This window comes from Paramisgurnus dabryanus, chromosome 8 (genome assembly GCF_030506205.2).
Source record: "Paramisgurnus dabryanus chromosome 8, PD_genome_1.1, whole genome shotgun sequence".
Classification (NCBI taxonomy): domain Eukaryota; kingdom Metazoa; phylum Chordata; class Actinopteri; order Cypriniformes; family Cobitidae; genus Paramisgurnus; species Paramisgurnus dabryanus.
The window spans coordinates 43606549-43628787 of record NC_133344.1 but is presented as its reverse complement, the minus strand read 5'-3'; the positions used below and the strand labels follow the sequence as shown (position 1 = coordinate 43628787).

The window sequence follows — 22239 nt, the reverse complement described above, 5'->3', positions numbered from 1 at the left end:
TACTTATTCTCCAAAACAGTCACTTCTTATTTCGCGCGAAAGGGAAACACGCTATCTGATTCTGAAGTCACATAGAGGGCATGAGGCTACATTGCGCATGCCATGAACCGTTGAACCGTGCGACACACATGCGCTCCGAACCGAGACAAGCAAACCGAATGGTTCGGATTTTTTCATGAACCGTGCCACCCCTACTACTGACGCAATGCGAAGTGAACCATATTGAAAAGCAGGGCAATACAGCAATCCTTAAGTTAAATTTACTACTTTTTAATACCTTTTTTACTACTGTCAGAATATTTTTTAAAACCATCACAACACTGAATTGCAAGTGTTAATCAGCGACCTTTCTATTATTTACACAGATTTTGACATATATAACATACAAAAAAGAATAGACATGGATTAAAGTGAAAAAAATTCTTCTGACTGAAATGTTTTTTAGGCCAAGTCATATTCCTTTAACTAACACTTTATGTAGGCGAGACCAATAGCATTTTAAGGTGAGATTTTTTTTTGCCATAAATTCCATATTGAAGTCTCCTGTGGCATATACAAGTAGCTGTAGTTTGCAGGGCAATTCAGATTAAGGCGAAACAGCTAAATAACTCACTATATAAAAAGAAAACATGAATATCACCACCTTTAATTAATCTTTTATTAATTATTTATTAATTGTAAATGTATTTATTTTAGCATTTACTAATATTTTTTTTAATCAAAGTCGAAACTGTTAACATTAGTGAATGCATCATGAACTACCGTCAATTACTGTAATGACATTAACAAGAATTAACTTATGCTTATATCCTCTATATTTTTCATTGTTTGTTCATGTTATATAATGCATTTACTAATGTGAACAAATACAACTTTTTCATATCATATTATTCAGTTCACATAAACGAATAATCCAGGGTCTGTTCTGTTCACACAACAGCTTACAGTCAAAGCTCTAACACAGTAACGTTATGTATGAATATAAACCCTGAACGAGCAACTAGAGCATTTCGGAAGCAGTCTCTTCTTATGATTCCTTGAATCGCTCTCACAGGATTTGAATGTCATCTGCCACTAGGTTCTTGTGGCACCACATGAAGTTTACCCACGAGTTTAACAAACCCGTTGCATCAGCTACTGGCTAGATCAGCATATCATTAAAAAACGTGACACGGATGATCACGTACGTGAGAAATCATTTACCCCCAAAATAAAGGACCACTAACGTTGGTCATACTGTGCAAAGACACGCAAGTTACCTGGCTGTTTGGCTTTCTTAGCCCACGAACTGAAAGGCTTGCCAATCTTCATCATTTCGCTAAGCCAAGTCAATCTCCATTGGTCTTTTACACCTTTATCGATCTTCAAAACATCGGAGCCTGCATTATAAGTTTGACCATGCTAGCTGAAATAAAGTTTTACCTCAGCTTAACGTGATACAGTCAGAAAACCCGGAGTGAATCCGGTGCATAGTGATTACAGAACGCTTAAAGTGGAGAGAGGAATGTGATTTAGCTCCACTCCAGGCCTTGATCACATCCCAGAGACGAAAGATCTTTGATTGTGTGCCCAGATATGCTAAAGCCCATATTTAAACGAACTAACGCGAACGCAGATAGAATTTCAATCAGAATAGGACACCTGATAGTCTGAAAAAATAATACATAATTTGGAAAAAAATAATACCTCTGAGACCAAATTTAACACTTTTAATGGCCTTAAATTTGACAATTTTGATTTATCACTTTTTAATACTTTTAAAAACCCCGCGGACACCCTGAAAAGGAACGCTTAGGTTACTCACGTAACCCCGGTTCCCTGAAATAACGGGAACGAGCATTGCGTAGCTGGCCATGCTACAAACGCCTATGCAGCGAGCTTCATTCAGCTACGCGCTTCAGTCGAATGCAAGTGAGTTCATGGCGCTCTTTTTCGGACTATTATAGGGCATAGTCCATCCCTTTTCGCGGGCTCGAACGCCATAGGTCTGTACATTTTACAGACGTTAACCAATAGGCTTCAATCGCGGAGTAAACAGGAGTTTTTCCCCATAGCGGCAGCCACTGACGCAATGCGAAGTGAACCGTTATTTCAGGGAACCGAGGTTACGTGAGTAACCTAAGCGTTTTCACTACTATGTGGATGATACCCAGCTTTACATATCCTCAAATCCTAGCGAAACACACAAGTTCTGTTAACTTAGCGATATAAGTGACAGGATGGCACATAACTTCCTTATGCTAAATTCCAATAAGACAGAAATACTTATCAAACCGAATCACTCCAAACAAAATATGTCAGATTACAAGTTGGCCATAGATGGCTGCACTGTGGTGCCATCTTCCATGGTTAAGAACTTAGGTGTTCAACAGCAATTTAATCCTTCAATAGGCATATCTCCAACATCTGCCGCACAGCAGTCTTCCATCTTACAAATATCTCAAAAATATACCATATGCTGTGTGCATCAGATCCAGAGAAGCTTGTCCATGATTTATGACCTCTAGAATAGACTATTGTAACTCGTTACTCTGGGGATGCCATGCAAATCAGGTAAACAAGCTTCAGCTAGTTCAAAACGCCACTGCAAGAGTGCTTACTTGTTCTAAGAAGTATGACCACATAAGCCCAATTTTGGCATCTTTACACTGGCTACCAGTCAATTATTGCATACAAAGCCTTAAATGGCCTAGCATCCTTGTATCTTAGAGAATTAATATCAGAATACAATCCATCACGCACACATTGTGGTCGCAAAATTCATATACATTAATGCCGCAATATCTAGCCCAGGGATTCCCAAAGTGTGGTGCGCGCACCCCCAGGGGTACGCGAGCTGCCACCAGGGGGTGCGCGAGAGGAAAAATTTAATGGCGGTCTGTTTCTTTAAACATACAATAAATAAATAAAAAAATGAACAGTAAACATTTCCTTTGTAATTGCTTTTATTTTAAATATAAAACTATAATTAATTAGTTTTTGATAGAAACGTAGAAGACAGCTGCTGTCTTTTTCTACGCACTGCTCTTCTGTTATGCACTGCAGCCGCTATATGCGTGCCAACTCGTTTCATTCATTCCATATATATTATTAATATGCTTAACTGGCTGAAATCAGGGAAACTGTCAAGTGTGGGACGTCTTATGATAAAGTGCTAGTCAAGAAGGAGGAGAGGGACCAAGAGAGAGATACTTTTTTATGGCAAAAATAGAAATAATGAAATGTGACGAGACATGGGCACGTCTAATGCACAGGATACGCGAGCAAAGTGTTTTCATGCATGGTAAAGAGACCGCCAATGAATTATATAATAAAATACATAAATACTTACAAAGACAGTGTAGAAAACTTATAAAAATCTTTCATTTAATTTTGTTTTAAACTTAAGCTGTTATAATGAATCTGCAAACTATTATACACCTTATTGCGAACAGTAAAGGCTTTCGTGAATGATGGGTCTGCATGTTATGCACGCATCTAGAAGGAGAGCGCACTGGTAAATATGAGGAAACTCTCATATCATCTATTAGCTGACGGCAGTAAGTGTAAGTTTTTTACCATAGTAAACTCGAATGGCATCTAAATATCACTGTGGTTAAACGTATACACGGGGGCACACATCATCTACGCTGAGCGTAGCTGCGTTTGGTCGTAGTTTCAGATGGTGCAACACGCATAAATATTTTTCATAATGTCAGACCAGACGTAGGACTTACACCCAACTTCTTAACGTCCGGCTGTTGCAACTGGCCCCTGGTTATTTGCGGATGATTAAACATGAGTCTTTAAAAACATATCTGTTTAGCGTTTTTTTTTTTTTTGAAGTGGGGATTGGGGGTGCGCCAACCCGGTTGGGACATAGAAGGGGGTGCGCAGGAAAAAAAGTTTGGGAACCCCTGATCTAGCCTGTCTGGAACAGAGCAGATATTAAACCACAACACTGTGTGACACTTGCATTACATGTGAACAGCCCTGCCTGACCAACGACCACCGGCAGAACCAGTTTAATCTTCCTATCCGTTTACACGTATCTCCCAAGGGTTTTTTCCTCCTAGGACTTTTTACCTCCTAGGCTTAAAAAGTCTGGAGGTTTTTCTCTTAGGGGGGTTTTCAACCCGGGGAGTCAGCCGACTTTGGCTTAACCTTGCACCCCCTTCTTTACGTTACATTATTAATACGCTCACTTGTAAAGTTTATACATAGTCGCTGTATTTTGCTACTTATGTTGTCTGTAAATTTTTGTCTGTCCCCCTGCTTCTATTAATGTAAAGCTGATTTAAAACAATTACCAATTGTGAAAAGCGCTATAGAATTGAAATTGAATTTTTGTTTAATTTCCCTATGTGTTAGGCAATAAACAAAATATCACGTTGGTCTCAGCATGTGGGCCCTATTTTAACGATCTAAGCGCATAAGTGCACGCCGCACGGTCTAAACAGGCGTGTCGGATTCCATTTTTGCTATCCATTTTCGTAATGAGTGTGTTTTGGGTGTAACCCAAAATTTCAGAAGAACGCCCATGTGCACAAAATGCGGCGCAAATGCATCTGCTTTTTAAACAACGTGGCACTAAACTAAAATCAATTATTGCACCGGGTTGAAACTAGCAAAAGACACTTGCGTTGCACATTGCGCCGGGTGTATGATAGGGCCCTGTGAGTTTATGATAGGGCTAGGGTTGTTGCGGTGACAGAATTTTCCCATCGGTTAATCAGCACGCGACAAACCCGGTGATACCGGTTTCACCGTGTGGGAGGGGCTTGTAAATGCACTTACAGACGTGCGCATTTTACTTTCACTTTTGAATAGGGGTGTGACGGTCATTATATAACCGTGAGACCGACGGTTATAGTTGAACACCGCCATTAGAACTCTATAACCGCCAAAACCGTGTTATTAAAATATTTTTTTAAACATTTTGTATCATAAAGAATTTTTAAATACTAATTAAAAACAACTGTTAACAGTCTGTGTTACACGCCCCCTCACGTTCTCAAGCAGTGAAAAATACAGAGCGGAGCAGACACTGACAACGTGCTCACATACAGGACAAACCAGATTACTTTGCAGTTACTTTTTAGATTTAACATATTAAACAAAGTCTCACCTTTCAAATCATCTCTTCCTTCTAGTTAATTTATAGCATCAAATAAACATGAATGACCATGAGAAGGAATGTTGTTTTAACCGCGGAAAGGCGTCAGTACACTCCGCTTTTCAAGTTCAAATCCTCCCATGCTAATCTACGAACTCTCCTGAAACCACATTCACTGCTAGTTGTCTTGCTGTTAATTTAAAAGAAATGTAAAGCAAATAGCTAATCAGTGTCTAGTTTATTCAAACGCCGGGTGAGCACTGTGCAGCGCGTCTGCGGAGAGCGTTTGCTGGTGGCCATTGTGCTTTACACCGGCTGCGTTTAATAACAATCTCAAGTTCACATTACTTTCTTTTACCTGCATTTATGAGCAAAACCTCTTCTATACGCTTTTAATCCACATTGTTTTCGTGCTGTTCTGGTCCGTGTAATGACAGATATAGACACAATTACAGACATAAAAGCCCAATGCACATCTGTTTCTCTGAAGATTATTAAAATAGATGATAGATAGAGGATTAATTTATGCTGGGCAGAGAGTGACAGCGCAGTCTTCTGGCAACAGTGTGTTTTTTTTTATATTTCATTGCTTTCTGTTAAATTGTTCAAAGTTATTATTGTTTAAAACACACTTGGCATCACATTCATGATTTTATGGTAAAATGACACTTTCGCGTCAATCCACGAGCATTTAAACGAGCAAAACGCCCCCTACCGACGGTTATGTGACGAACCGTCACATTTGAATAACGTCATAACCGTCATCACCAATTCTGAAACCGGCACACCCCTACTTTTGAATTAGATGCAACTGTTGTTTAAATCCAGCGCTTGGGTACGCTGCGTTAAATCGCATATGAATTTGCGTGCAATTGCGAGTGCAATAGCTGGTTTAAGTGCGTGACTCAATGTGCGCAGGTACTGACAGAAACCCGCCAGTCCCAAACAGAGCAACGGGCTACTTCTCCATAAAGCGCAGCTTGAATGATGGGTTTTTTATTATTTTTTAATGAAAAACACAACAACAAAACGATCTCGCTTATATTTAACATCATTTATGTATATTATAACAAAAACGAGTAAGCACGCGGCTTCTGCCATGATCGTCTGGTCAGTCAGCTCACCGCAGTCTCACAGGAATAAATGAAATCTGACACCCACAGCCACTGCTCTGTGATGACGCGCATTCAGCTCCACTTAATTTAGGCAGCAGACACATTCAGTTCTTAGTGTTTGCTCTCTCTAACGAAACTAAATTATTTAATTACAAGAAAATATAAAACCAAGGTGAAAGACGGTGTCGCGGTGGGCAAGTGATTCAACCGGTAAGAGATAATCACCGTTTCACCGACTATCGCAACAAGCCTAGATAGGGACCTGTGAATTTATGGTAGCCCACTCATATTTTTCCAGTATATCTTAAGTTACTGGTCCTTCTTTCAAGGAACCAGTGTTGGGTGGAAAATCAGCATTATATTCTTGCAACCAATAAAACATTTCTGTTAATACTTAAAAAAACATGAACACTACACAGAAAAGTTATTACCGTATTTGGAGTTCTATGGATTTGTGATGGGAGTTGAATTAATTTGTTAGCTGAAGTCATTTGTTCTCTCTGTAATCTCACTTCTCTCTCAGCGGCTTCTGCTCTCTGTAATAAATATCAATATGCTTTCAATATTCAGACAGATGGTAAAAGCTTGTAAATGTGAAAGGTTACACAAGGTAATTGACCTATGGCTAAGCCATGCCCCCAAATGCAATTAGCCAATCACAGTGCGCATAGCAACCCAATACACACTGACATTCTTTCCTTCCACGTCCATTGAAATGCATTCCAGTTAGTCAGTTTTCATTTGTTTTATATGTTTTTCTTGTCATTTTAAGTTTAAAATGGTCAAACGGTGTGCATGGGGTACATGCAACTCCGACACTAGGTATATTCTGGGTATAAAGGCTGGGCGACGGTGTGTATTTTTAACCCTTTCCAAGCCACATCTCAACCGAGATAAGTGTCTGCTTAATCCAGATTAATTTATGCGGTAAACCACAACACCAACTAAATGTGGATAAATTAAACAAGGATGTCTACATCTGTTCTAAGCTAAGTCAACAACGTATTTGAACGTTATCTTTAACATCTCTAACGTAACGTTAGCCTAACATTAGAAAAAGTTAGTTTCTAGCTGCGTTGTGCATCATGTTACTTAGCTTCATTAACGTATCTGTAAATAACCAAGATAACAAATGTTATTTGTAATAGCAATGTTGCACTGAATGATTCATGTAAATACTGTAGCACCAAACTAACGGAGAGGTAACTTAATCGTGGTAAAGATGGTAAAAAGGCTTGTCCAAAAATCATCAATTGCCTCCTGTGAAATGTCTACTGTGACACCTGCAATAGCTCCTGTCACCGAATGTTGATCGTTTGTCCGAGTGAGTGGAGGGGGCGTGGCTTTGCCATAGGTCAATCATTACATTACAGTGAAATAAACATAAAATGGCTTAAATCTATGTAATTATCTGGTAACATGCACACAACTGATAAAAACAGACTAAGGCTACGTTCATACTGTAGTCTGAAACGACCCAATTCCGATTTTTTTGCCCCTATGCGACCTGTATCTGATCTTTTCATGACAGTCTGAACGACACAGATTCGATCTTTTCAAATGTGACCCAGGCCACTTGGGTATGTGGTCCTGAATCCGATACGTATCCGATCTTTTGAAATGCGACCTTCGTCTGAACGGCCAGGCCACATGGATCCGACCCGTACGTCAATGATAAGCTACAAACGTCATAATTCTGCATTGAAGTAGGCAAGAACGATAAGATAAACAACAACCATGGGCGACGTTGCTAACACTGCTCCACATCATTAAATTTTGGCCGTATGGGTGCACACGTTATATGATTTCACATATAACAGCGTTCTCCAAATAGATTAATATATAGCATATTATTATAATGCTGCAAATAATATGTGAAGTAGCAGCTTTCAATAAATATTTTTAAAATGCGTTTATAGATCCAACAACCCCTGTGACCGGTTGACACGTCCATAAGAGGTTTCTATGTTTATAAACCATTGCCTCTTTGTTTCTACATTTAAAAGACAAAGCTGGCAATTCTGGCTATACTTTCGTTCTTTTAATAATTTCTTTATTTTATTTATAAATCACTCTGGGTTATCTGATTTATCTATTTGGCTTGTGTTTTGTTTCCGTGCACTTGAGGCATTTTGCACATTTGTTCTGCACTTTGTTACTTCTAACCTTATTTTATAAAAAAATTTTTTATTTATAACAAACGTAAATTCTGATCTAATTTAAGTCTGTAAATTTTGGATTGCTTTTCGTTGTATCGATGTTGCGCTATTGCGTGCTGGCCATGCTTGCGCATGCAATTTAGCCGAACGTGCTAGGTGCTCTTCGTCTCATATTTAGGAGTTCATCAAACTAAACATTAAAAAACGGATGTTTTTCGACGGGTATAAGTTTTTAAAATGTATTTAAAACAAACTGGTTATTTTGTCAAAAGTTAAACTACAAAACAGGTAAGCCGTTTCTTTAATTTCGGTGCTGAAACGGAAAATATCTGCACCAAACCTATATTTATGCCTGACACGACTGTCTTCGTGTGTTCACTTTCAAATGATAGTAAAGAGATTCCTGAAATAAATAATATCATCAGGTCTTTCTGTATCTAAAGTGAATACAGAGATGATCAAAGTCAAAGCAAGGAAGCAGGTATTTCTATGCTAAATAATAACGCGAAGTGTCTATAAAATCATTAATTTCAGTGTTTTTCTTGTTATAAATTAACGTTTAATGAATTGTATATAAAGCTTAGTTTTTATCATTTACAGTAACAAACACAAATTATTTGTCATTTCTGATTTGTCGTTTTTTTTTGTCATGACTGCTTTGACGCGCTAAATCTCCAAATTATATAAAAACACTGAATTGTACAGTAGCCGGAGTTTCCAAGGCAGGATCTCCTTTATTTTTTTTAGGTGTAGTTATCAAAATGTTTTTTGTGTGATGTTCTGTAGATCGTGGCTTTAAAATGATATGAGGAATAATTAAACAAATGTTACCTTACATTTTACATAAAAAACAGAAGATTGTAATTGTGCCGGCTCCGTTGGGAAAATAACTTTAATATTGCAAAAAGAGCTCCACTGTTGACTACACCGTTGTTGACATCCATGTTTAACGTTAGCTTACAAGTGACGTCCTTGACCGTGGAGTACTCTTATGCGCATGCGGGTCACTTCTGGGTCATTTCACGTTCACACAGGAGATCGCAAAAGGTCGCATTTTATTGGAAATGTGAACGGCCTTGCAAAAAAATCTAATTTTTTCAAAAAATCGGAATTGAGCATTAAGCCCTGCAGTATGAACGTAGCCTAAGAAAGCACTTAGAAACTAATAAACTCAACAGCCTGAGCCAAGGTTTTTATTTTTAATTTTTGTAAATCTTTGATGAACAGTTATTGATTTTCTATTTGATGTCAATATTAAAACAATATCGCTCGAGCAGGAGTGTGATATCACTCATTTTTACACAGTACTCTAAAATGTTTGATCCTGATTGTCCAGTCACACAACATAACAAGGTTTGCTCTTTTCAAATAACTACTGCTTAAATGGATAGTTCACTTTAAAATGAAAATTCTGTCAAGATTTACTCATCCTCATGTTGTTCTGAACCTGTATGAATTTCTTTTTTCTGATGAACACAAATGAAGATATTTTGAGAAATGATGGTAAACACATAGCAGATAGTGACCAATTGACTTCCATAGTAGGAAAAAATAGTTATTGTGATAGATGACAAAGAAAATATTTTGATAAATGATGGTAAGCACACAGTTAATAGTACCCATTAAATTCCATCATATTTGTTATTCCTACTATGGAATTCAATTGGTCACTATCTGCTGTGTGTTTACCATCATTTCTCAAAATATCTTCTGTGTTCATCAGAAAAAAAGAAATTCATACAGGTTTAGAACAACATGAGGATGAGTAAATGATGACAGAATCTTAAAGTGAATCATCCCTTTAAAGCTAACAACACACAGATGCAAATCATTTTGACAGGTATTGTTTAATATTACACAAAAATGTCTTTTAATAACATATATTTTATATAACAAATAAAATTATATTTACAAATGATTAAACCAAATAGTGTCTTCGTGACATTTAAATGTCTTATCTTAAAACCGAAAGTAAACCGGTTTCCTTGCAGAAGGTCTGCATTTGTTAAAAATGAGCAAACAAAACGTTTCAAATGAATATTGGATGCTCTTTACCTTACTTTTGAGGTAAATACCAGTGTAATAACGGAATAACGTACAGGCAGATGGTTGTTATCACGAAACAAGCCCCTTCAGTGTGATCAGGACCCAAAGCGAAGCGGGGCTTATTTCTGCTTGCCTGTGCATTGTCCCTTACATGTCATCACAGTGTAATTAGGACAGAGGCCACAGGCCGAGTACCGAAGGCAATCACAGCCATGATGATATAGAGCGATATGATATCACATGACCCCGAGAATGATATTGCTTTTATACATCATTTTGCTGGTTATAGAGTTATTTTAAAAGCCTCTTTTGTGAGGAACTACTTTCTTGTGCCACGGTCTTTAAGCTCAGAATGACAGGTAACTCTTTCAGCCGTTAATTTTCAATGTCTTTACTCAGTAGATGTAATATCTCAATATTACTGTTTCTGTATAACAAAATGTAGTTGTAAGATTAGTTTATACGAGAATATATATATTCAAATCTGCAGTTGATTAGTGACGATAGTGCCTATTTGAACATATGTTTAGAAACAAACGTGTGACGTGTGAGTTCTAGGCCCGGCCAGCGAGCATCAGTGTTCGCTTACCCTACTCACAGCCTGATCTCGGACACTTATAATTTCCCACTGGCCAGAGCATCAGAATGTATCGGTGTCTGATGGTGGTCTGAGTTGTCATATGAGATTTAATTTGCTTTGGGTTTTTTGTTGTTATTGTTTTGGTGGTGGTAAAAGTTAATTTATATAACTGTTTATTATTATGGGTGAATGTCCAGTATCTGGTTACTTACTGCTTTATAATAAATTTTCATATAGTGGCATGGACATGTTTATTTACCTGATTGGCTCTCTCCAGATCAATCATCACCATCTCAAACTCATCAGCTCTAAGAACCAATCAAATTCAGCAATATAACATTAACAGCATATAAAGACATTATTTGTTAATATTCTGAATAATTTGACTCCTCAACCAGTTTAACATTTTTACTTTTAGTATTGCACTTATATTTCAGTCACTGGAAATGTTACGGTACAGAGCGGTCTGCATACTTCAACCTTCATCAAAACATTCAAAAGGGGGTGCAGTGCTGAAACACTTTGTCATGAATGGTTTAATACACAGAGACACAAAACTGTATTTAATAAAGAAATTATGTGTCCTGTATCAAATCAACACAGGATGTGATTTGTCCCCACAATACATACACATCATTTATAAACACGTATGAACGTATGAAATAAAAACAAAGAATAACAGAAAAACTCAGTCGAAAGAAAATGGAAGTAAAGTTCTGTCTGAGGTGTTTTGTTTGAATATTTCTCTATTATTCAACATCATGTGCATAAGAGATTACTTTATCTCTAAATTAATTAATTAACTGCAGCCACAGTAACTTGTGCGCTTGCCCTGAAGTTAACTTTGCACTTACTTTGCTGTTGACTCTTCATCATATTTGGTCTTTAGATCAAAAAGCTCTGTCTGTGTTCTTTCAAGGGCTGTAAAAACACAATTAATCAATATCACACAAACAAAAGTGATATGAACACATCCATCATTCTGCCTCAGGCAAGAGAATGCAAAAACAAATTTCATTCTTCATTATAAAGTGTATCAGATTTTACAAGAATTACAACGTTTACAAATAACAAGTTTGTCTGCACGTCTTATTTCAAAACTGCTTTTTTGTTACATCAGGATTTGGCACACACGCAAATGATAAAGGTGATTTTAAACATGAACGCATAGATTGAGTGCAGAATCTTATAACAGGGTTCACATTTCTATACAGTCTATCCCATCGTACGAATAATCATTTGTTGATAAATGTGACGGTTGACGCCATTTAAATATTACGCCTCTATAAATTCACACAATCACAATTTAAAAGTCTGTAGAGCATACATCGAGGGTGGGCAAACTACAGCCTACAGGCCACAAATAGGATAAGCCATCAGGCACTTTCATCCAAACCATATGCGTTAGGATTTTGATCAAAAATTACTAATTTGGAGCAATACAAACAGTATGTTTATTTAGATCGCGGACATGCGCACCTGTCTGCAGGGTCTGAGCTTTTAGTTCTGCATCCTGCAGCTTACACACCAAAGCCTCATGTGACTCCTGGAACTTCCTATCAGAACAAATCACAAAGACAAAACAATACCTTTGTTCTGTGGTCATTACAGAAACGACACTGACATGAACAACATTTAAATTAGTTTAAATAAAAACATTGTATTTTACATTCTTTTACTGAACACATTTCTCTGTACACTTTGTAAATAAAATAAGTAACAGTGCCAGAGATACCAGTACAGTAAAGCCCAGCATACACTGCAAGATTTTTGGCTGTCCCAGACAAAAAATTGCCATAGTGATTGGTGGTCCTATGTCGTACAGTGAAAAAGGTATAAAGACGGACGTTTACCTGCATACCTGTATTAGTTTACCAGTTACGCAAGCTGGTGACGTTCTGCTAACATGTGTTGCAGCCTTTCAATTCAATAGGTGTCATCATGGTACGGTCTACATGCTTTTTTTACCAAAATTTAAACTATCCATGTCACAGAGTGTGATAAATTATTTTGAAGACGACGTAGAAGATGACGAAGACGAAGGCGGCGAACAAGATGATGATTTTCATTCAGGCGTAATAATCAAGGACTTTGCGGCTGTAATATGGCTGCAGCAGGCGTAGTGATATTACGTATTGCCAGAAAATAGTCCCCTGCTATTGTAAAGTAACCAATGGGACTATTTTCGGGCAGTGCATAATATCACTCAGTTTGATAGTATAGGCCTAGCCATATCTGCCTAGAAAATCGCAACTTAATTTTCCGTCAGTCTTAGTCCACGATGTAACTACAGAAGAGTCAAGTTTTAAATAGAAAAAATATCGAAACTCTTTGTTTATTTTTTAGATTAGATCAGATTCAATGGATTGTGCTAAGCTATGCTAAAAGTGCTAGCACCAGACGCGGAGATCAGCTGAATGGATTCCAAAACGGTAAGAATCAAATGTTTAACTCTAGGGGAGCTGGAAAATGAGCCTTTAAAAAAAGTGGATTGTCCCTTTAAGACAGAGAACATGATGTAATTTGCATTTGGGTAAATACGTTTTGGCTCACATATGTGAAATATAATTTTAAATGAACAGAATTACATTTATGGATATACAGGTTATGGACACATCTTGTAATCTGAATCAGTTTGCATTTTCGTAGAATTATTTTTCTTTTAAATTTGAACTTGTTTGCATTCTTTCATGTGATGATACTGACCCATGTCTTCACTGGGGTTTTTCCTTACACTTCCATGCATTCATCTTGCACTACAATACTGATTTATGACTGTTAGTTTACACTACATATAGTTTCTTTTTTACACTAAATTTTTACTTTGAGCTTCCCTATTTATTGTTATGTTTTTTTGAACCCAGAGTTTATCTGAATTTGCTGTAGGGTGATATTTCTAAAGGTAACTATTATTGGTTAGGTAAAGACCTGCAGGATAATAATAATAATAATAATTCCTTACATTTATATAGCGCTTTTCTCAGTACTCAAAGCACTTTACATATGAACGGGGGAATCTCCTCAACCACCACCAATGTGCAGCATCCACCTGGATGATGCGACGGCAGCCATATTGCGCCAGAACGCTCACCACACACCAGCTTATTAGTGGAGAGGAGACAGAGTGATATAGCCAATTAGTATGAGGGATGATTAGTAGGACAATGGGCAAGTTTGGCCAGGATCCCGGGTCACACCCCTACTCTTTTTCGAAGGACATCCTGGGATTTTTAATGACCACAGAGAGTCAGGACCTCGGTTTAACGTCTTATCCGAAGGACGGTGCTTTTTTGACAGTATAGTGTCCCCATCACTATACTGGGGTGTTAGGACCCACACAGACCACAGGGTGAGCACCCCCTGCTGGTCTCACTAACACCACTACCAGCAGCAACCTGGTTTTTCCCAAGTGGTCTCCCATCCAAGTACTGACCAGGCTCAGCCCTGCTTAGCTTCAGTGGGCAAGCTGTCTTGGGCTACAGGGTGATATGGCTGCTGCTTGTCCCTGGATTATAATGTGACTGGAATTCATCTCATGACAGTTCTAGTCTGTAAGTCTTCCTGTGGTTTCCTTCATTTATGCATGTTTACTGTCCTTCAACTAATGTTTGGGTGAAATTGTATGTAAAAGGCCTGCTTATTCTTATGATTATGAATTACCCATCTTACCCACTCGCTGTTCTGGCAGACTCACTGACTGTAGATGGCTACCTGCCGTACACAATTATATTACACACCTCTCTTTCTCAGCAAAGTCTTTATGTATCTGTTGCTGTTTCTCCTGGGCCAGATTCTGTGCCTGGTTCCTGATGCTCTGCTCGTACTCCCGGATCTTCTCCTTTAGGTTCTTAATGGTCACTTCTGCAAATATCAGATGATAATTTCTCTATCAAAGCTTTCTGGACAGACAACATGCTAAGTTCACAGAAGACATGAACATTTAGGGTTTTAAAATGGAGAAAATCAGGTTTTTATTGGTGTTCATTCCACGTGTCTGTTGAATGCTTTATTCTGATCGGTTGAGAAATGTTACACAGGTGTTGATTATTTTTTTCTTTAACATGCACACCTGACCTGTAAAATGTCTTATGACAAACAGAACAATGTCTGTGGTAACCATGATAAAATTAATAATTGACGACAGGCTGTTGAATTATTTGTTCAGTCTGACAATCAGTCCAGTGAATCTAATCATAATACAGTAAAAAGATCACTTCAATAATTCAAACATGGCATTGAGTTTTGTTGTATAAACAGTGCAAACAGAAAAAGAAAGGCCAATCTATATTATATAAGCACTTTATTCAGTCCACAGAAAGACAAATACTAAGCTATATAGGCTACAATCTTCCAGCCTCTGATGAAAATATTATCATTGTAGTATCTGCAACATACATTAATACTCTTAATATATTTGCTTTAACGATGTGCTGCGCTGCCGCCCGCACGTCAAAATAAACACGTTAATTAACCGGAACTGAATTAGTGGAGGAAGAGAAAGTAGTGCCCTGTGTCACCACCACTGCTTTAAATGACAATTCAAATTATTGAACTATACCAATACAACATTCTTTGTTGAATACAAAAGAAGATATTTTGATAAGTGATTCTAACCACACTGTTGACAGCAGTGGTGAACCGTGAGTACTACAGCTGGGCCTTCAAAATATGCAATGAAGTGCAAATGCCTCTCCATGCGCAATTACGCATGGCGCAATAAATTAAAGTCACAATTTTAATGGATAGGTTCTACTTACTACACCGCCTTAATTCTTAAAAACAGGGAAACGGAGACAAGTGAACATGGGGGGAATAAACACCCAAATAAAGAGTATTTTGTTTTCGTAAATTTCTCAGTTCAGAATATAATCCTAGTCTATTCATATTTCGTTAAATCATACAGTGAACGTGTAAAAATTCTGAGCACGCAAAGTTAAATTACAGAATGGGCATTGTCTGCCTTTAAATTCAGTTTTAAAGTTTAAAATTACTTTAACTGATCAACACAAATACAGACTCTGCTGCTCTGTAATGACAGAGGCTCTGTAAATTTGCATTAACAAGCCTAAATTATGTTCTTTAATTTATTTTAGTTTGTTTGTAAATAAATATATATTTAGCTGTAGGATAGCTTGTTAATCTTTTTTCATAAGGGGAATAGCATCCTGCGTGCTCAGTGCACCGCCTTATGGCTTATAACTGTTATAATATAACCAGGGCTCGCAAAATCGCTAACGCGAGCCTCGAGGTCCCGGGGCTATTTCAAATTCTTGTCGCTCTACCAAAATGTATCTCCGCCCTGCCCATCGGGTATATGGTGGAAAAAATATTTGAATGTTTTTGCATTCTCTCAGATTTAGTTAGGTAATTATATTGTATGTAATTCGGCGTCGTCTGTCAGTCATTACTATCCCCATGTAACAAGTGAAACTGTCAGGAAGTGAAAGTATAATTAAACCCATTATTTTTCTCGTGTTCACGTCTGATATGCGCACATTGCGCAGCACTTCTCTGCACGCGCTTCTCCTGGCTGTGCTCTTCACGAGTACCTGCTTAAGTAATTTCGTTTTTACCTCAGCCCTATCAAGCTAGCCACAACGTCAATCACGTTTTCCGGCATTTACCTCAACCACTCTCACCGCAGAGATTCGGGCCATTAGACTGTTAACGGTCTATGATTAGAAATGCTTCTTCTTCTTTGGTGTTTTACGGCAGCTCGCATTCAGTTTGTTGCAGCTTAGGACTTGAGGTCATGAAGGCTTACAATGTTTTGTTTTTTACCCGCCCACTTGAAATCAAAGCGTGATTGGTTGATTTGCCCGTCACTCTCCACACCAAAACACATAGCTTGGCCTTCCCTGGGATTCGGGAAGTCCTAACCAATGAATGAGCCAGCTAACCGATCCTTAATAGAGACAGGCGATTTTGATTGGATAAGATGTTTTCATGACATGAACCTGACAGTAAGCTTGACGTTAGAACATAGATGAGAGAAAATATATTACATGTATTGTATTAAATTAAATTAAATAGAGATTTAAAAATTTAAAAACATATTTTTATTGAATACTTTATTATTTATTATTATTATTATAAAAAGGCCTTCTCTGAAGGTGTAGAAGGCCCTGAAGGTTCCCCACTGGTTGACAGCACCCAAACACTTTTGTGCTTCTTTTGTGTTCAACAGAATAAAGAAACAAAAGAAAGGGTTAAAAACAACACAATGGTATCCTTTGGATACAAATCCTTTAATAGATAGGGACCAGCTGTGTGCATCTGCCTAATCCTTTATTTACATCAGCTGTCACACAGCAACAGAAACCAAGGCTGCGTCCGAAACCGCATACTGTATAGTAGGTACTGAATAAGATGAAGTACCTACTTACTTGCCGTTAAAATAGTAGGTACTGTATAGTATGAATCCTGGTAGCATGAATGAGATTCGGACGTACTACATCCGCCATGTTGCTACATCACGTGACATCGTCGTCATGACATCATGTCATTCCAGCGCGAAAACTGCCGAATGCCTCTTCTTCTTCGTTGGATAACTCCTCTCCCGGGGCATCATGGGATAGTGAAGTGTCCATCGTATGCACACTGCAAAATCTAACCGGAAGTAGTAGGTCATTCGGGTACTTTTCGCGTACTGTTTTTCGAATACTATGTATTCGGACATACTACTCGCATCGCCTACTGCTTTTTGCATACTATATAGTATGAAGTAGGCGGTTTCGGACGCAGCACAAGAGTCCGCAGTTAAACTATCTGCCTTGTGTAAATCTGAAAGCATCACAACAGACACTTGTAGTCTCCAAGGCAAGCATTTCACAAAGCAGTTTAGCAACAAAGCGGCATCAAATTCTGCCTAATTGATAAGACACCTCTTAACTAAAACACCTGACAAAATAAAGTGTGCTTTCTCTGTTCTCTGGCATGTAGTAGAGACAGGTTCGTGCCAGCTTTCTGTGTTCTTGACATTAAATACCAGAGCTTCACAATAAGGTCCATAACTCAGATGTCATTGATGAGAAGCGAAACCCACCGTCCACTACCACAACAAAACATGCAAATTTACTTAATTTCAAATCAAGTTTGAGCTTAAGTACTATACAGGTAACTAAAGTGAACTCGCGGTATTAGGTGGGATGTTTAGTTTCACATGAAGCTCTGTTGCTGCTGCCTCACAAGGTAAAAAAAGTATTGTCCTACATTAAAATCTTGTAAACTTCATTGATAACAAACCGTCTTGACATTTTTTATTATTGTTTCAGGTTATACTGTAATGCTAAAATGTAGAAACTGCAATTTCAGGCATGTGATTGGCCAAGGACAAAAAAAAAGGAAGGAACTCGAAACCAAACCCTCGGCAATTTCAACAGAGTTCACTTATTAACTTATTAGTTACCTTGGTTCTTGACATCAGCAAACTCTTTGTTGTATTCGTCCAGCGTCTCACGTAACTTCTGATTCTCTGTGTCAATGTCATTCATCTTCTGAACCTTCAGCTGCAGCTGCTGTGACAACTCCAACACTGACACTGGATCTACACACACACACACACACACACACACACACACACACACACACACAATCTTGGGTGCTTCACAATGCAGACATGGACATTTCTCAATCACAAATGTGAAATATCGATTCTAAAAAAGAATAACATGATGTTATCTGAACCAAAAGGTGGAAGTTTGTTATCCAGACGGAGGCACTGTGTGTGCTGCATTAGACCAATACAGTAGTAATGCTAAAACCACTGCTCCTTAACATAGATATATAATAATGATGATCAGACAATCAGTTTGTAGAAGTAACTGGTTAACAAGTAGAATTAGGTTAGGTTTAATTACAATTTTTTTACTTGCTTTAATATCTAATAACAGAACATGTGTCAATAAGATTGGCTTCATTCAGCACTTAGTTGCATTAAAATACAGTGTATGACAGTTCAGAAACTAGTAGACAGGGCCAACACTAGTCTGACCTTGGGCACAAACGCGACGTAATGATGTCACAAATATGCTAATTAGTATGTAAAGAATCGGTTCTGAATCTAATCGGGACCCTAAGGATCAATTTTGAATTGATTCATGAGGGTCCAAACGATTCCCACCCCTAGAAAACATTTGTATGCATTAACAAGCATAAAGTGCAATTCAAACTGTGTATATCACCACTTGAGCAGGTCACTGGATGATGCATTTATATTTTTGGCATGTTTGAATGTAATGTCTAAGTAACTTTCAGTTGAGGTCCAACTATCAATTGTCAGAGGTATTTACTTAATTATGTTCGTCCTCAGTTTTGGACTGAATTTGATCACAGAGCTCAAGATGAACTGATGCTGAAGTGCACATGTGAAGAGATGTTGGAAGAGTCTGTGTGTTTTAAATCTTATGATAAAATCTTACATTGTCTACTGCATGTTGTTGGCAATAAAAACCAATAGAGCGCTGTGATTGTTTTAGGTCTGTTTGAATTGGCATTAAATGTCCAGTGTTTGGTGTTTTATTGTTATAAATACCCAGGTGATGATGATGCAGCAGCTCAACAACACATTAACTTTTTATGATTGGATAACTCACACGGCAGAGGGGAGTAATCTTGTCTTAACATCATGCCCAGCAGATGTCTGACCAATGACCACCGACCACATTCCATTTAATTTACCTGTATTTATTTATTTATTTTTATTTTAAATGTTTCAATTCCCATTAAATTGTATAAAATAGTATCTAATATATAGTATGACTTTTGCCTCCCATAAAAAATTAAGTTTTTTCCTAGGAGTTTTTTTTTAACCATTAGGGAGTCAGCTGACATTGGTTTAACTTAACTTAGTACTCTTGTAACTATACGTTTCAGTATTACTACGCTCGCTAGTACGGTTTAATGTTGGCTGCTGTACTCTCCTACTTTTGTTGTCCACCAAGTTTTCTCCTGCTTTTATCAATGTAAAGCTGCTTTGTGAAAAACAATGGTGAAAAGCGCTATATAAATAAAACTGAATTTAATTTAATTAAACCAACACAAGACGCACTAAGTAGTAGTAGTTTGGTGGACCATCACCAATCCCTTATATACTGAAATTATTAGAGAGCTATTTCAAAAAGAGTTATGTTTAGCACTCACCCGGCACATCGATCAGCCGTTTATAGACGCTTAAGAAGGCTGTTTCTGCTTCTTTACTCCTCCTGCTCAATGCATCAACCTGAAAGATACAAACATACACATCAGCAGTGCCCTGACTCTTCTACACATTAAGAGTGCACTCACATTAGGCACAGTTGCCTTGAACGGTTGCCCAAGCATGATTGACCCAAATCCCCCAAAAACTTGCACTCACACTGTACACATAGACATTATATAAGTAGACACCTCGTAGACTGAGCTGCCTATTGGAGCTGACGTATCGGGCGGCCGCCATCTTGGATGGGTCTCCAGTGCGCTCCCTTGCATTCATTTCTAATGAGGAATAATCATAACTCCCCTAATTTTTACCGGATTTTCACACGGTTTGAGTTGTTATATGCGGCAGAAATTTAGTTATGATACAGGACGCTGCCACACATTGAAAAATACTGTTTTCATCCTAAAATACTTTGTATTATGCTCTTTAAGTATGGCATATTGACAAAGGCAGACACTACTTAAAGATGCAGTTTGTATTATTTTCGCCGCTAGATGGCGCCAGATCAAACAATAACAATGATGTTGTTTACTGACGCTCTGAAGCAGCGTGGAATTATGGGATTTGTAGTCTTTAACTCAACCACTGATGGCCATCAATCAGACGCGAACGAGAAATCACGAAAGGTAATCAAGTCTTATAAATGTTGCGTTTGATGACATCGTTTATTTCATTATGTAAGTTTATATGTGATGTTCAAAACGAAATTGTTAGTCATATTGATATTACAGTATTAGTCCAAATTCGATGGTAAACACAGCACAGAATTAAGTTTTCAACTTACAATCTACAATGATTTTTGACATAATGTATTGACAGTACAAATCTTATTGTGAAGTGTCTTAAAATGACCATTTATATTGCTGTACAATACCTTTTGATGTGCATATCGTCCGCGGGAAGACGCGCTGATTACAATCTACACACTAATGTTGTGATCAATATAATAGCATACGTTTTTTGAAGGGTTACGAATCAAAACAACTCACCCATCGCGTAAAACACAAGCAGGATCAGAATCTCGGTCTAGTTAAATGTTGTCGTGAAGCTCTCTCCATCCAGATAATGCAACAACAAATTGATCCTCCCTCGTTTTGTTCCAAACTCTTCTTGGGTCGTTTGGTTGGCCCGTACGCTTACAGGAGCTGACACAACCAGCGGCAGACGGTACAGAGATATCCATAAGTTCATAAGCAAGCGCGTAGCCCGACAGGCGCTATCGCATAGTTCCGCATTTGTCCACAACACTGGCTCGCTGCGTCCGAAAACTCAAGGAAATGACTTCCTCGGAGGCCTGAAGGCCGCTCAGAGAAAGGCTTTCCGACGCACTTCAAAGGTAGCGTGTTTGAAATATAAACAGAGAGCGCCTTTGTGATAACTAATCACATATTTGAAAACTACAATACTAATTTCTCGCTAGAAATGCAATTAAAATGTGTAAAAAGTGAAAATATACGTTTATTTACACTAAATTTGTGCTCCAGTCGCTTCCTTGGCCGCCATTTTATTTTTTCGAGCTTGACCACTGTTGTCATGTGGTTTACGTCAGTAAAGGCGGTGACAAAGGGTCACATGGATATTAACGTCATTGACAGGAGACTGCACTGCCCCGTGTCAATGTTTTGAATGGAAATTTTCTCATGATTTACAAGTAGTTGAAAACATTACAGATATTGACTACGTTTACATGCTGTAAATATTCGGGTTATGATCAGGTTAAGGTCGGGTTTCGGGTTTCTGAAACATTCGGAATAATCCGTTTACATGCGTGAGCAGAGAGAGTTACCCCTGTATACATGTAATTGGCAATATACCGATGTAAACTGTGATTAAAAGGTAAATGCGGTGATTTTGCGTGGCTCACTATTGCGCAATGCGGTTTTACCGTCTTCATTTACTAAAATAAAATGATTATTTAAATCCAGAACAAGCTGCACCGATGTAGAAGCAGGGTAGGCTAAGTTACATGTCTTTCCTTTTATGAGAAAAAGATTAACAAGCTATACTAGCCTTCAGCTAAATATACTTTTGAAAAAAAAAAATTA

General features: G+C 37.9%; 1 protein-coding gene across 2 annotated transcripts in view; it reads right to left on the bottom strand.

Moving 5' to 3' along the window:
- cux1b (cut-like homeobox 1b) overlaps positions 1 to 22239 on the bottom strand; it is a 106395-nt gene that overhangs the window by 66230 nt on the left and 17926 nt on the right. For both annotated transcript variants that reach the window (XM_065281915.1, XM_065281916.1), the window contains exons 4-10: positions 20137 to 20215; positions 18404 to 18541; positions 14733 to 14856; positions 12475 to 12551; positions 11850 to 11916; positions 11255 to 11303; positions 6642 to 6746 (exon numbers count right to left, since the gene is read on the bottom strand). In XM_065281915.1, the coding sequence (XP_065137987.1) occupies positions 6642 to 6746; positions 11255 to 11303; positions 11850 to 11916; positions 12475 to 12551; positions 14733 to 14856; positions 18404 to 18541; positions 20137 to 20215 (639 nt within the window). The remainder of the gene's footprint in view (positions 1 to 6641; positions 6747 to 11254; positions 11304 to 11849; positions 11917 to 12474; positions 12552 to 14732; positions 14857 to 18403; positions 18542 to 20136; positions 20216 to 22239) is intronic.